This window comes from Astatotilapia calliptera, chromosome 2 (assembly GCF_900246225.1).
Source record: "Astatotilapia calliptera chromosome 2, fAstCal1.2, whole genome shotgun sequence".
Taxonomy (NCBI): domain Eukaryota; kingdom Metazoa; phylum Chordata; class Actinopteri; order Cichliformes; family Cichlidae; genus Astatotilapia; species Astatotilapia calliptera.
In genome coordinates, this window is record NC_039303.1 from 29,966,485 (window position 1) to 29,981,409 (window position 14,925).

The window sequence follows — 14,925 nt, forward strand, 5'->3', positions numbered from 1 at the left end:
AAAATAAACTTGAATGATTCTGTAACCTCATTTGATTTACTTTGTTGCTTTTGTTCATTAGTGATGTAAGCATCTTGCAATTTCATTATTTTTTTTTCTCTGTCCTTGGTTCTGAACTGCGTTTTTGCGCTGTTCCTGGAATCGTTTTATGTGAATTTTAAGTCAATTTTTTCTTCTTTTTTTTCCCCTGATTCATTTTTTAATACAGTTCCAAATTTGAGGGACCACCGATTTGGTTTGTCCAAAGTTGCGTTGTTTCTGGTTTGTGTAGTAGTATAAACAACTTCTTATTTACATCATTCTTGTCTGTCCTTGGTCCTGAACTCGGCTTGACATTTTAATGCTCTTCTAAAGATAGTTTTTTGTTTTGTGCTTTTTTCTTCTCTTTACCTTTCTTTCTTTCTTTGTTTTAGAAACACTGTCACCGTTATAGCACACCCAAATACAATATTTTTAGTATTTAGGTGTGATAATAATTTTCGCATAAATAAGGATTTCTAATTGATAATAAAGCTGTTCCTTCTACGTTTGTGTTGGCCATTAAAAATGTCATTCTTTTTTCATTTTTCTTTAATTGTTACTGAAAAGAAGAAGGTATTGACATGTCTCTATTGCTCATGTTCTAAATGAACGTGATAAAGAGCGCACATTCTATTACTCTTTGTTCTAACTGTCTTACATTTTAAATTTTTACATATTTCATTTAAAGAAATCTTCTTTCAGTCATAATTGTTCTTATGAATCCTTTACGTTAAGTTCTCAGCGTTGATAAAAATCGGACCCTTCAACGGTCTTTCAAAATTCTTGCAGCAGTGTTCATAGTCACTTTGTCGTTTTGTTTCGTTTTCTATTCGTTGTATCAATTTTAAAATGGTTACTAATCCTTCTGAAAGCGCACTGTGTGGATCACCGTTTGTTCACCCTCAGTTAATTGGACGAATACATCTGAGCCTTTTTTGACCCTCTCTATCTATTACAATGAGAATCCCAGAACTCTTCAGAAATACAAAACGATTTCACAGCAAGTCATCAAAAAGTAACGCTACGTTTTTGCACATAAAACATTACGAAGAACTTAGAATTTTGATAAAAGAGAAACTAACAGGAATAACAACAACAAAAACGAGAGAGAAAAAGCTCTCTCCCCTTTCAGCTTAAATCATAGTGCAGAGTCTGTGTCTAGGATCATTCTTTTGACTCGTCAAAGCTGTCTGGAAACAGAGAAAAGGTTATTTTACCCTTTTTTTTAGTTTCCATTGCAGCTGGATCATTACCTTATTACATATTATATATTTTATAACTACCTATGTTTTCAGCCATTAAAAGTAATAATAAAATAGCAAAGCAACTATCTATATATTTTTTACTCGTCCGTTCACAGTGAATGGCTCTACAGAATATCAAAATTTATTACATATTAAATAATAATAAAAAAAAAACTTCACGTTGCCATACCTCAGTAAATACTCATGGTGTCAGTGTGCGCCAGTAAACGTGAAGACCTGATCATTCTCCACCCTTCTGTCTCAGCGAATTCAAAGCCCGGTTCTCCTTTTGTAACGCAGTTGGAAAATATCTCCTCGCGTATGACTCCAGTTTCACAGTGACTTTAAAGATTCTTTGGACATTTTTACTGTCTTGATTTTATGTTTACCTCTCATGTGCAATTTCTGATGGTAACAATGGGATACACCATATTTGCGCTGCACTGCGGCCTTGCTTTTATTTTTCTTTCTCTCCGCTTTGTCATCGGAGACATGAGCTACTCTATCCCGGAGGAGATGACACGTGGATCTATAATTGGAAATATCGCTAAGGATCTGAGACTCGATTTGGGCAGACTGTCCGCTCGAAAAGCTCGTATAGATACAGAGGATAGTGGTGTCAAGTACTGCAGCGTAAATCTCAATACTGGCGAGTTAACTGTACAAGAAAGGATCGACCGAGAAGGGCTTTGTGCGAAAAAGGCGTCGTGTGTTCTGAAACAGGAGCTAGTGCTGGAAAATCCTTTGGAATTGCACCGCATTCATATTCGCGTTCAAGACATCAACGATAACTCACCTCAGTTTAAGGAGGAGTCACTCAACTTTGAAATACACGAACTGGCAGACAAAGGTACAGGCTTTCCCCTAGATGAAGCTCACGATGCAGACATCGGAGAAAATGCTGTTCAGGGTTATTCACTTCAGCAAAATGATCACTTCAGATTAAACGTTAAATCTAAAAGTGGTGGGAGAAAATATGGCGAACTAGTCTTAGACAAAGAACTAGACAGGGAAGACAAAAAAGAGATTGTGCTGTTACTTACAGCCTTCGATGGAGGCTCTACACAGAGATCAGGCACTGTAGTCATACACGTCACTGTACTGGATGCTAATGATAATGCCCCGGTGTTTAGTCAGAATGTCTATAAAGCTAGTCTCCACGAAAACTCCCCTCTGGATACTGTTGTTCTCACAGTTAGCGCCACAGATGCAGATGAAGGTGTAAATGGTGAAGTTAATTATGGGTTTGACCACGTCTCTGAGGAAAGACAAGATTTTTCTTTGGACCCTAAAACAGGAGCAGTGAGAGTGGCTGGAGCAATTGATTATGAAAAGGAATCGTCGTATGAAATCCAGATTACTGCGAAAGATGGTTTGGGATTAGCATCATATGCTACTCTGTTAATTGAGATTACGGATGTAAATGATAATGCACCAGTTATAAATCTGAAATCACTATCTAACCCCATACCTGAGAACGCGTCACCTGGTACAGAGGTGGGCATCATTAACGTGCAGGACAGAGACTCTGAGAATAACCGACAGGTCCGCTGCTCCATCCAGCAGGGTGTCCCCTTTAAGTTGGTTCCTTCTATTAAAAACTATTATTCTCTGGTGACCACAGGACAACTGGACCGTGAACTAGTGTCTGATTACAACATTACAATCACTGCCACTGACGAGGGCTCTCCACCTCTGTCCTCTTCTAAAAGTGTTCAGTTATCTGTAGCTGACATCAACGACAACCCACCTGTGTTTGATGAGCAGTCGTACAGCGCATATGTGAGTGAGAATAACAAACCTGGCTCCACTTTATGTTCCGTTAGTGCTCGAGACCCCGACTGGAGACAGAACGGTACAGTGGTTTATTCTCTGTTAGCTGGTGAGGTGAACGGTGCCCCGGTGTCATCCTATCTGTCTGTGAACGGAGACACGGGTGTGATCCACGCTGTGAGGTCGTTTGATTATGAGCAGTTTAGGAGTTTTAAAGTCCACGTGATGGCCAGAGACAACGGTTCTCCTCCTCTAAGCAGCAACGTGACCGTGAGTGTGTTCATCTCAGATGTGAATGACAACTCTCCTCAGATCCTGTACCCCTCCCCAGAGGGCAACTCCTTCATGACCGAGCTGGTCCCCAAAGCTGCACACGGAGGCTCTCTGGTGTCCAAAGTGATCGCGGTGGACGCGGACTCCGGACAGAACGCCTGGCTGTCCTATCAAATAGTCAAATCCACTGATCCGGGACTTTTTACTATTGGTGTCCACAGCGGAGAGATCAGGACACAGCGGGACATTTCTGAATCTGACAGCATGAAACAGAACCTTGTAGTGGCAGTGAAAGATAACGGACAGCCCTCTCTGTCTGCCACCTGTTCCATGTATTTACTTATTTCTGATAACTTGGCTGAGGTACCAGAACTGAAGGATCTGTCTTATAATGAGAGCAATTCCAAACTGACCTCTTATCTGATCATCGCGCTGGTGTCTGTGTCCACCTTTTTCCTGACTTTTATCATCATCATCCTGGGTTTGAGGTTTTGTCGCAGGAGAAAGCCCAGACTGTTGTTTGATGGAGCAGTTGCCATCCCCAGTGGTTATTTCCCTCCTACTTACGCAGATGTTGATGGCACAGGAACTTTACGCAGCACTTACAATTATGATGCGTACCTGACCACAGGTTCAAGAACCAGTGACTTTAAGTTTGTGACATCATACAATGACAACACGCTGCCTGCTGACCAGACTCTGAAGAAAAGCCCATCAGACTTTGCTGATGTTTTTGGAGATAGTGATAGAACTCCTGAGGTAGGAGGATGCCCTTTGCCCCATTTTCATTATTTTTTTTCTCTCACTTGCATTAAAGTTTTGTTGATAGATATTTAAATAAGCCAACTTTCTTTCCTAACAATAACGGTGTTAATGTACAAAAAATTACAATCCTTTTATTTTGGCTCTACCTTCATTGTTATTTAGCCTGTGTGTTTCATATTGTCTCTGTCTTTCTTTGTTGCATTCTCCCTCACTGATGTGTCTTTCCCTGTGGTACAATTTTCTAGAAGAGTAACATTTTCGGTTAACATTTTCATGTTTTGCTTTATTTTGGTGTTTTGGTTGAAGCACAGCCATAAAGCTGGTTTTTAGCATTTTTGGTCCAACTCCTTCCTCCCACAAAACCTACCTTGAGAGAAAGTTTCATCTTATTGCATCATATCTATAGGTTTGACTTTTTTCTTGGTATTCATTTTCCCGGTAGTCCAGCAGTTTTTTACTGATCAAGTGTGTTTCGACTTCCACAGGTATTATTTTTTATCTATTTAAAGACTTTAAGGTTATGTGGTTGAAACATTAAGTTCTATATAAGTTTTTTTTTTCTCATATAGATGATGGAAAACAAATGCAACAGGTCTGAAGACTTGACAGAAAGAAAGGCTTCTCTAATAACAATATAAACTAGTGATTAATAGGCTTAGTAACACCCTACAATGTAACTCAGTGTAAGTAATCAGCCTTACTATACTGCTAAAATTGTTAATACATTTTCCTCAATAGTCCTTGATCATTTTTGAATAGAAAATATTATCATTGGCCATGTTTACAAAAGTATATTATTTCTCATAGATGACACAGTTAATAATCATTCTATTTACTTATTTTATAGAACCATAATCCTGAGAATTATGTTTTGTTTTGTTTTTGTTTGTGTAGCACATTGTTATATACAGCATGGTCCAAAAGATGGATGCATACACCTTCTTTTTTGTTAGGAAAAGTTGGTCTTTTAGTGGTCTTTCAAAGCTTTGGTGTTGACAAAAATAGTTATTAACATTTCTCTTGAGAGTGGCTTAATATTTCTCCTTTGTCAGCGTGAAGTTGGTTCATCACAGGTGTCCTACCGCAGAGTAGGCACTCCCACAGAGTTTATATTATTCTCACTCATATTGTACTGTAAATATGATATATTGCATTATCATTTTCTCTCCTATTGTGATACTTACACACTCTTCTTTTCCTGAAAGAAATATCACACTTAAATTAACTTAAAAGTAGGACTTTTGCCAGTTGCCCAATACAAAATATATTTATGTTTGAAACAGACCCAAACTGTGTATCCTTGTCTTGCACTTGCTCTCTCTCTCTCTCTGACTGTATGCTTGTGTTTTACTTAGCAATTCTGCGTCTGATGAAGTTTCTTTTCTGTCTCTCAGCTGAGTGTAATAAGCTTCTGATGATACGGTCAGTTTAGTGATCAGGCTTCATATGCAACTTGTTAACATCTAGTTCAAAGTGTTTTTGTTTGTGGTTAACTGTTCTAGAAAAACATTCAGCCTAGCAACAATTCAGTGCAGTTAAATGCCCACTTTGTTTTAGAATTTCAGTCTGACTTGTGACACTTTTACTCAGTTCTGATATTACCTCAAAATCACAGTACTAATAAGTAAATTCTGGTCTAATGTAAATTTGAGGTACCATCACATTTATGAGATTAGCAAAGGCTTCAGGGAATTTGTTAGTTTATTTTAAAAAGTTCAGATGACTCAGTAAAATCCACATAAATTTCGCCTTAATGCATGAAATAGTAGCTGGGATACAACTGAAAGAAATCTGACTTCTAACAGAAAAATTTACTGAATAATTGCTTAGTTGCTAACACAAAACTATTTTTTATGAAAGGATACTAAATTTCAGACTGCATCCTCTATCTTGATTCAGTTATTTTAAAAAACCAAAAAAAAAAAAAAACAACCAACATTAATTTTCTTTTGTCTGAGAAGAAAAGAAACAGGTGAATCGGCCAGTTTCCTTTTTAGTGTATTTAAAAAAAAAAGTTTTTTTTAAGCAGTCATAAAAATTCAGTTTGATGTTAGTATACTGAACTTGGATAATATGGGTTTTTTAATCTTTCTGTCTTGATTTTTCATGTATTTTACAATTTTATTTTATTTTTTTTTTCCTGTGCTTTGTGTCCTATGGGACATTAACAACGTTAACCTTGGTCATAATTTAAATAGGTAAACTCAATGCGTGTGATTACGTTGGAACCAGCAACATGAAATTTTTGTTAATACACAATTAGGCTGATTTCCGAAAGGCTACAAAGAGGGGGAACCCACAGTTTGTCGTTCAGTCGTAAACATATAGTGATATCAGTATTTCTAGGCCCTACAGATATAGATTTATGCCATATTCCATTAAGTAATAATATAGTCACTAAACGTGTATTAAAATAAAACACTCCGATCTTGCAGTATCTATTGAGTGCATTTAGGCATTTAACTTGGATAAGGTGGGGTCAGTGTCATTTTTGAACTCACGGTGTCGCTATACACCAGCCCTAAAAGACTGAATTCCTCTTTTCTTTGTGGACTTTCTGTCTTGCACGCCCGCTGCCTGCTCTAGGTTTAGCACGAGACGCGCTGAATTACCAGGTTCTTTTTTTTTCTTTTGTGCTATCTTTGCTGCGTTATTGCTTTAACATATTAGAGGTATATCATTGAAGATGGAATTGAATACTATCGCGTTTCAGGCTTGGAACATTTGTTTCCTCCTTCTGCTGCATGTTGCTCATGGAGACATGAGCTATTCTTTACCAGAGGAAATGAAACGAGGATCCATTATTGGAAATATAGCCAAAGACCTCGGGATGGAAACGGGCGCGCTGTCCAGCAGGAGAGCCCGCATCGACGCCGACGGAACCGACAAACGTTACTGTGACATAAACATGAGTAACGGAGAGTTGATTGTTGCAGACAGGATTGACCGCGAGGGGCTTTGTGGAGAAAAGGCTTCGTGCATCCTAAAACACGAGCTCATGCTGGAGAATCCGCTCGAGCTTCTTCGTATCAGCCTTCACATTCAAGATATCAATGACAACGCACCGCAATTCAATGAAGAACGGATTAATATAGAAATTCGAGAATCCGCTGACAGAGGAGCTCGTTTTGTGATAGAAGAAGCGCACGATGCGGATGTGGGGCAAAATTCAGTGCAGCAGTACAACCTTAAAAAGAATGAAAATTTTATTTTGTCTGTAAACGGAAACACCAGAGAGCTCGTTCTTGAAAAAGAGCTTGATCGTGAAAAACAACAGGAAATGAATTTAATTCTCACAGCTTTGGATGGTGGATCTCCTCAGAGATCAGGTACATTAGTAATACACGTCACTGTGCTGGATGCTAATGATAACGCCCCAGTGTTCACCCAAGCCGTTTATAAAGCCAGCCTGCCTGAAAACTCTCATTTAGACACTGTAGTGATTACAGTAAGCGCAACCGATGCAGATGAGGGACTTAACGGAGATGTGACGTATGACTTTGGACATGTTACTGAAGAAGTGAAGAAGATATTTAGCATTGATCGTAAAGTAGGTGACATAAGAGTAATTGGTGCTGTTGACTATGAAACTACTACATCATTTGAAATACGCGTTAAAGCAAAAGATGGGCTGGGGCTTTTATCCTACGCTAAAGTAATAATTTCTATCACTGACGTGAATGACAACGCCCCTGTAGTTAATCTGAAGTCACTGACCAATCCGATACCAGAGAACACCCCAGCTCATACAGACGTGGGCATCATTAACGTGCAGGACAGAGACTCCGAAACTAATGGACAGGTCCGCTGCTCCATCCAGCAGGGTGTCCCCTTTAAGTTGGTTCCTTCTATTAAAAACTATTATTCTCTGGTAACAACGGGACAACTGGACCGTGAACTAGTGTCTGATTACAACATTACAATCACTGCCACTGATGAGGGCTCTCCACCTCTGTCCTCTTCTAAAAGTGTTCAGTTATCTGTAGCTGACATCAACGACAACCCACCTGTGTTTGAGGAACAGTCATACAGCGCATATGTGAGTGAGAATAACAAACTGGGCTCAACTTTATGTTCCGTTAGTGCTCGAGACCCCGACTGGAGACAGAACGGTACAGTGGTTTATTCTCTGTTAGCTGGTGAGGTGAACGGTGCCCCGGTGTCCTCCTATCTGTCTGTGAATGGAGACACCGGTGTGATCCACGCTGTGAGGTCGTTTGATTATGAACAGTTCAGGAGTTTTAAAGTCCATGTGATGGCCAGAGACAACGGTTCTCCTCCTCTAAGCAGCAACGTGACCGTGAGTGTGTTCATCTCAGATGTGAATGACAACTCTCCTCAGATCCTGTACCCCTCCCCAGAGGGCAACTCCTTCATGACCGAGCTGGTCCCCAAAGCTGCACATGGAGGCTCTCTGGTGTCCAAAGTGATCGCGGTGGACGCGGACTCCGGACAGAACGCCTGGCTGTCCTATCAAATAGTCAAATCCACAGATCCGGGACTTTTTACTATTGGTGTCCACAGCGGAGAGATCAGGACACAGCGGGACATTTCTGAATCTGACAGCACGAAACAGAACCTTGTAGTGGCAGTGAAAGATAACGGACAGCCCTCTCTGTCTGCCACCTGTTCCATGTATTTACTTATTTCTGATAACTTGGCTGAGGTGCCAGAACTGAAGGATCTGTCTTATAATGAGAGCAATTCCAAACTGACCTCTTATCTGATCATCGCGCTGGTGTCTGTGTCCACCTTTTTCCTGACTTTTATCATCATCATCCTGGGTTTGAGGTTTTGTCGCAGGAGAAAGCCCAGACTGTTGTTTGATGGAGCAGTTGCCATCCCCAGCGGTTATCTCCCTCCTAATTACGCAGATGTTGATGGCACAGGAACTTTACGCAGCACTTATAATTACGACGCGTACCTGACCACAGGTTCTAGAACCAGTGACTTTAAGTTTGTGACATCATACAATGACAACACGCTGCCTGCTGACCAGACTCTGAAGAAAAGTCCATCAGATTTTGCTGATGTCTTTGGAGACCTGGATGGGTGCTCAGAGGTATGGCCCCTTCGCACTAAGCAAGTCATGTTTTAATCTTGTGCCAGATGAATATCAACAGTTCAGTTTTCTTCTACTTTATCATCACAAATTTGTTTCTTTAAATGCTTGGAGCAAAAATTGGTTTATTAATTCTAACTTTTTCTTCTTTCCTCTAAAGTGTTTCCTAGAGGTGTTGCTCTCTTTCTCTGGTTGTGGCTAAAATATGCTTGATTTCAACATGATACATTTCATACTTTCATACTTATAGATTTAGTGTGATATGTTATTTGTGTGTGTTCAATTTATTGTAGTTTTGCAAGCTCATATGATGTATGTTCATCAACACAATAGGTATTTCTGCATCGTGCTTGCGGTGGTTTTTTGTCTGTACACTTTATTTGTTGTTTGTTTTGTTTTTTCACTAATTGATTACTTTTATCCTCTATCTGAAGCTGTGAGAGCAACTTTTACTCTTAGGAAGATATAGTTGTATAATGTAATCAAACTTTCATCTTATTTTTTCCGGTACTACCATTTATTAAATAACACTTTTAGCTGTGTTGTTACTGATATTTTGTCAGTAGTTCTACACCTCTGGTTAGTTGATACACAGAAGGTCAGATGCTGCAGAATTTTACAGCTTTTTTTTTTTTAAATAGTGTATATTTGTCAGCTACATTTCATACTGTAGGTTTATCTTAGTGCTAAACCACATATTTATCTTTAGCACAATATTATCAGTGTAGTAATAAAGATCTTTGCCCATTCTCGCTATCATGTCACATTTTAAGTATGAGACTCATGTCCCAACCTGGATTTGTTCCTATGTCTGCCTTATCTAAAATAGGAGATGCACAAAAAGCATCTATAAAAGCTCACTTCTACATTTATTTCATACTTCTCATACCTGTGATGTTTTCCTATCATATGTCAGACTGAGTAATTTGGTGAATTTTGTAATCTGATGGCTGTCATTATATATTCTTAGCGCTGGACAGAAGTAGCTGTCAAGTGATGGAATGCAATTCATCTTAATTGCAAGCAATAGCAATTTAGATTATAATTACATTTTTTCACACTAAAGGAGTGCAAACATGTATTACTATCTGTTTGTAGGTATTTATATTTAAACACATTCCATCACACTTGACTAGTAGGACTGTTTCTTTAACAGCTTTGTCTTTGATCTTAATTTTAAAATACGTGAAAGTTGATTTCTAATTCATGTGACTGATGAGTTGTAAAATGAGGCAGTGTGTAGTTTAACTGGAGCTCTTGAGTTTGCACTGTCTCAACTGAGATTTCTTTAGCGACTCTGGTGACCGCATGGCACACTTGTTAATTTTTTTAAAAAGCAACAAATGAAACCATAAATCATTGGACGGTAAATTTAGGTGTATTTCTGAAATCCAAATGTGACTCCTGCTTACTGGATAACATGATTTAATACCAAAAATATCAACATAGCAATACTAGACATAAGAGCAAAAACATACTGAAAGCACATAAACATTTTCCTGCACCAGCTTTATACACGTAGCTACATTTGAACCTTTGGGTTGAGAGGGTCTAGTATGAAAACAGTTATGCAGAGCAGCAGATTAGCAGTATCTACTGGATGGAGACAAAAAACATAAAACAGTCACCTGGAGTACAGTAAGTGACTCAGTGTAACTAAACAACCTGCATATGTGTGTGGTGATGAGAACAAGGCAGTGATCACTATGTGAAGAACAGTTCCAGGCACACAGACAAATCTGAATCCTCTTAGTAGAAACAACAACAACATACAATTAAAGATATCATAATTTTATGAAGACAAATAAGCACATTTATAGTTGTCTTCTTTTTTTTTTGTTTGATTTTACAACTGTTTACTTGATTCACAATGTAAAACTCTTTTCTCTCATTGTCTCCTTTATAGTAACTGAAGTTTTACATATTTATTCTACATAAAAATACTTTTTTTAAAAGAAGATAAAAATCATACACTGAACATTAGTTGTAGTTTGCTTAGATTTAGTGTTAAGGTGTTTCCGCAAAACCTAACTCACGGTGGCGCTAAAAACCAGCCCTAACAGTTTTCATTTCCTGTATTCATCGGTGTGGACGCGCATTCTTGCGCTCTTGTGTCTCAGTTAGGGCCACCTCCCGAGAATTGCAGTTGTGAGTCGTATTTTGGGGTTCAGGTCATTTTTTTTCCTTATTTTTCAGCCTCTTAATAATTCATCTCTTATAATGGATTCGAAGATATTCGTGTTTCGTTCGCGTGAGTTTTCTTTCTTCCTTCTTTTGTTCCATGTCGCTCATGGAGACATGAGCTATTCTTTACCAGAGGAAATGAAACAAGGATCCATTATTGGAAATATAGCCAAAGACCTCGGGATGGAAACGGGCGCGCTGTCCAGCAGGAGAGCCCGCATCGACGCCGACGGAACCGACAAACGTTACTGTGACATAAACATGAGTAACGGAGAGTTGATTGTTGCAGACAGGATTGACCGCGAGGGGCTTTGTGGAGAAAAGCCTTCGTGCATCCTAAAACACGAGATTATGCTGGGGAATCCGCTCGAGCTTCATCGTATCAGCCTTCACATTCAAGATATCAATGACAACGCACCACAATTCAATGGAGAACGGATTAATATAGAAATTCAAGAGTCGGCTGTGAGAGGAGCTCGTTTTGTGATAGAAGAAGCGCACGATGCGGATGTGGGGCAAAATTCAGTGCAGCAGTACAACCTTAAAAAGAATGAAAATTTTATTTTGTCTGTAAATGGAAACACAATAGAGGTCGTTCTTGAAAAGGAGCTTGATCGTGAAAAACAACAGGAAATGAATTTAATTCTCACAGCTTTGGATGGTGGATCTCCTCAGAGATCAGGTACATTAGTAATACACGTCACTGTGTTGGATGCTAATGATAACGCCCCAGTGTTCAGCCAAGCCGTTTATAAAGCCAGCCTGCCTGAAAATTCTCGTCTAGATACTGTAGTGATTACAGTAAGCGCAAGTGATGCAGATGAGGGAGTTAATGGAGATGTGACGTATGACTTTGGACATGTTACTGAAGAAGTGAAGAAGATATTTAGTATTGATCATAAAGTAGGTGACATAAGAGTAATTGGTGTTGTTGACTATGAAACTACTACATCATTTGAAATACGTGTCAAAGCAAAAGATGGGCTGGGGCTGTCATCCTACGCTAAAGTAATGATTTCTATCACTGATGTGAATGACAACGCCCCTGTAGTTAATCTGAAGTCACTGACCAATCCAATACCAGAGAACACTCCACCTGGTACAGAGGTGGGCATCATTAACGTGCAGGACAGAGACTCTGGGAATAACCGACAGGTCCGCTGCTCCATCCAGCAGGGTTTCCCCTTTAAGTTGGTTCCTTCTATTAAAAACTATTATTCTCTGGTGACTACGGGACAACTGGACCGTGAACTAGTGTCTGATTACAACATTACAATCACTGCCACTGATGAGGGCTCTCCACCTCTGTCCTCTTCTAAAAGTGTTCAGTTATCTGTAACTGATATCAATGACAACCCACCTGTGTTTGAGGAACAGTCGTACAGCGCATATGTGAGTGAGAATAACAAACCGGGCTCCACTTTATGTTCCGTTAGTGCTCGAGACCCCGACTGGAGACAGAACGGTACAGTGGTTTATTCTCTGTTAGCTGGTGAGGTGAACGGTGCCCCAGTGTCATCCTATCTGTCTGTGAACGGAGACACGGGTGTGATCCACGCTGTGAGGTCGTTTGATTATGAACAGTTTAGGAGCTTCAAAGTCCATGTGATGGCCAGAGATAACGGTTCTCCTCCTCTCAGTAGCAACATGACCATGAGTGTGTTCATCTCAGATGTGAATGACAACTCTCCTCAGATCCTCTACCCCTCCCCAGAGGGCAACTCCTTCATGACCGAGCTGGTCCCCAAAGCTGCACACGGAGGCTCTCTGGTGTCCAAAGTGATCGCGGTGGACGCGGACTCCGGACAGAACGCCTGGCTGTCCTATCAAATAGTCAAATCCACAGATCCGGGACTTTTTACTATTGGTGTCCACAGCGGAGAGATCAGGACACAGCGGGACATTTCTGAATCTGACAGCATGAAACAGAACCTTGTAGTGGCAGTGAAAGATAACGGACAGCCCTCTCTGTCTGCCACCTGTTCCATGTATTTACTCATTTCTGATAACTTGGCTGAGGTGCCAGAACTGAAGGATCTGTCTTATAATGAGAGCAATTCCAAACTGACCTCTTATCTGATCATCGCGCTGGTGTCTGTGTCCACCTTTTTCCTGACTTTCATCATCATCATCCTGGGTTTGAGGTTTTGTCGCAGGAGAAAGCCCAGACTGTTGTTTGATGGAGCAGTTGCCATCCCCAGTGGTTATCTCCCTCCTAATTACGCAGATGTTGATGGCACAGGAACTTTACGCAGTGCTTACAATTATGATGCGTACCTGACCACAGGTTCAAGAACCAGTGACTTTAAGTTTGTGACATCATACAATGACAACACGCTGCCTGCTGACCAGACTCTGAAGAAAAGTCCATCAGATTTTGCTGATGTCTTTGGAGACCTGGATGGGTGCTCAGAGGTATGGCCCCTTCGCAATAAGCAAGTCATGTTTTAATCTTGTGCCAGATGAATATCAACAGTTCAGTTTTCTTCAACTTTATCATCACAAAATTCTTTTTTTAAATGCTTGGAGCAAAAGTTGGTTTATTAATTCTAACATTTTCTTCTTTCCTCTAAAGTGTTTCCTAGAGGTGTAGCTGTCTTTCTCTGGTAGTGGCTAAAATATGTTTAATTTCAACATGATACATTTCATACTTTCATACTTATAGATTTAGTGTGATATTTTATATATGTGTGTTCAATTTATTGTAGTTTTGCAAGCTCATATGACGTTTGTTCATCAACACAATAGGTATTTCTGCATCGTGCTTGCAGTGTTATTTGTCTGTACATGTTATTTGTTGTTTGTTTTGTTTTTTCACTAATTGATTACTTTTATCCTCTATCTGAAGCTGTGAGAGCAACTTTTACTCTTAGGAAGATATAGTTGTATAATGTAATCAAACTTTCATCATATTTTTTCCGGTACTACCATTTTTATTTTTTTTTATTAAATAGCACTTTGTGAATATATGCCCAGTGCTTTAGCTGTGTTGTTACTGATATTTTGTCAGTAGTTCTACACCTCTGGTTAGTTGATACACAGAAGGTCAGATGCTGCAGAATTTTACAGCTGGTCTTTTTAAGTAGTGTATATTTGTCAGCTACATTTCATACTGTAAGTTCATCTTAGTGCTAAACCACATATTTGTCTTTAGCACAATATTATCAGTGTAGTAATAAAGATCTTTGCCCATTCTCGCTGTCATGTCACATTTTAAGTATGAGACTTATGTCCCAACCTGGATTTGTTCCTATGTCTGCCTTATCTAAAATAGGAGATGCACAAAAAGCATCTATAAAAGCTCACTTCTACATTTATTTCATACTTCTCATACCTGTGATGTTTTCCTATCATATGTCAGACTGAGTAATTTGGTGAATTTTGTAATCTGATGGCTGTCATTATATATTCTTAGCACTGGACAGAAGTAGCTGTCAAGTGATGGAATGCAATTCATCTTAATTGCAAGCAATAGCAATTTAGATTATAATTATATTTTTTCACACTAAATGAGTGCAAACATGTATTACTATCTGTTTGTAGGTATTTATATTTAAACACATTCCATCACACTTGACTAGTAGGACTGTTTCTTTAACAGCT

General features: G+C 39.3%; 3 protein-coding genes and 2 pseudogenes across 18 annotated transcripts in view; all 5 read left to right on the forward strand.

The window, feature by feature from the left end:
* LOC113037348 (protocadherin gamma-A11-like) overlaps positions 1-14,925 on the forward strand; it is a 108,903-nt pseudogene that overhangs the window by 74,040 nt on the left and 19,938 nt on the right.
* Positions 1-14,925, forward strand: part of LOC113037376 (protocadherin gamma-A11-like) — a 105,832-nt pseudogene that overhangs the window by 70,965 nt on the left and 19,942 nt on the right.
* The window catches only part of LOC113037327 (protocadherin gamma-A12-like), a 100,121-nt gene that overhangs the window by 65,251 nt on the left and 19,945 nt on the right, over positions 1-14,925 (forward strand). The gene's annotated exons all lie outside the window — the stretch shown is intronic.
* LOC113036849 (protocadherin gamma-C5-like) overlaps positions 1-14,925 on the forward strand; it is a 276,532-nt gene that overhangs the window by 58,405 nt on the left and 203,202 nt on the right. Inside the window, exon 1 of one of the 16 annotated variants that reach the window (XM_026193494.1) lies at positions 697-4,070. The exons of 14 other annotated variants lie outside the window; for them this stretch is intronic. In XM_026193494.1, coding sequence (XP_026049279.1) covers positions 1,647-4,070 — 2,424 coding nt within the window. In that variant the 5' untranslated portion in view covers positions 697-1,646. Of the gene's footprint in view, positions 1-696; positions 4,071-11,045; positions 13,738-14,925 lie in introns of those variants that run through there. One more of the 16 variants, XM_026193695.1, reaches the window with a different exon arrangement.
* Positions 6,189-9,674, forward strand: LOC113037341 (protocadherin gamma-A11-like). Its single transcript, XM_026194319.1, has one exon. The coding sequence runs from the start codon at positions 6,763-6,765 to the stop codon at positions 9,172-9,174; it is 2,412 nt and encodes an 803-aa protein (XP_026050104.1). The 5' UTR covers positions 6,189-6,762; the 3' UTR covers positions 9,175-9,674.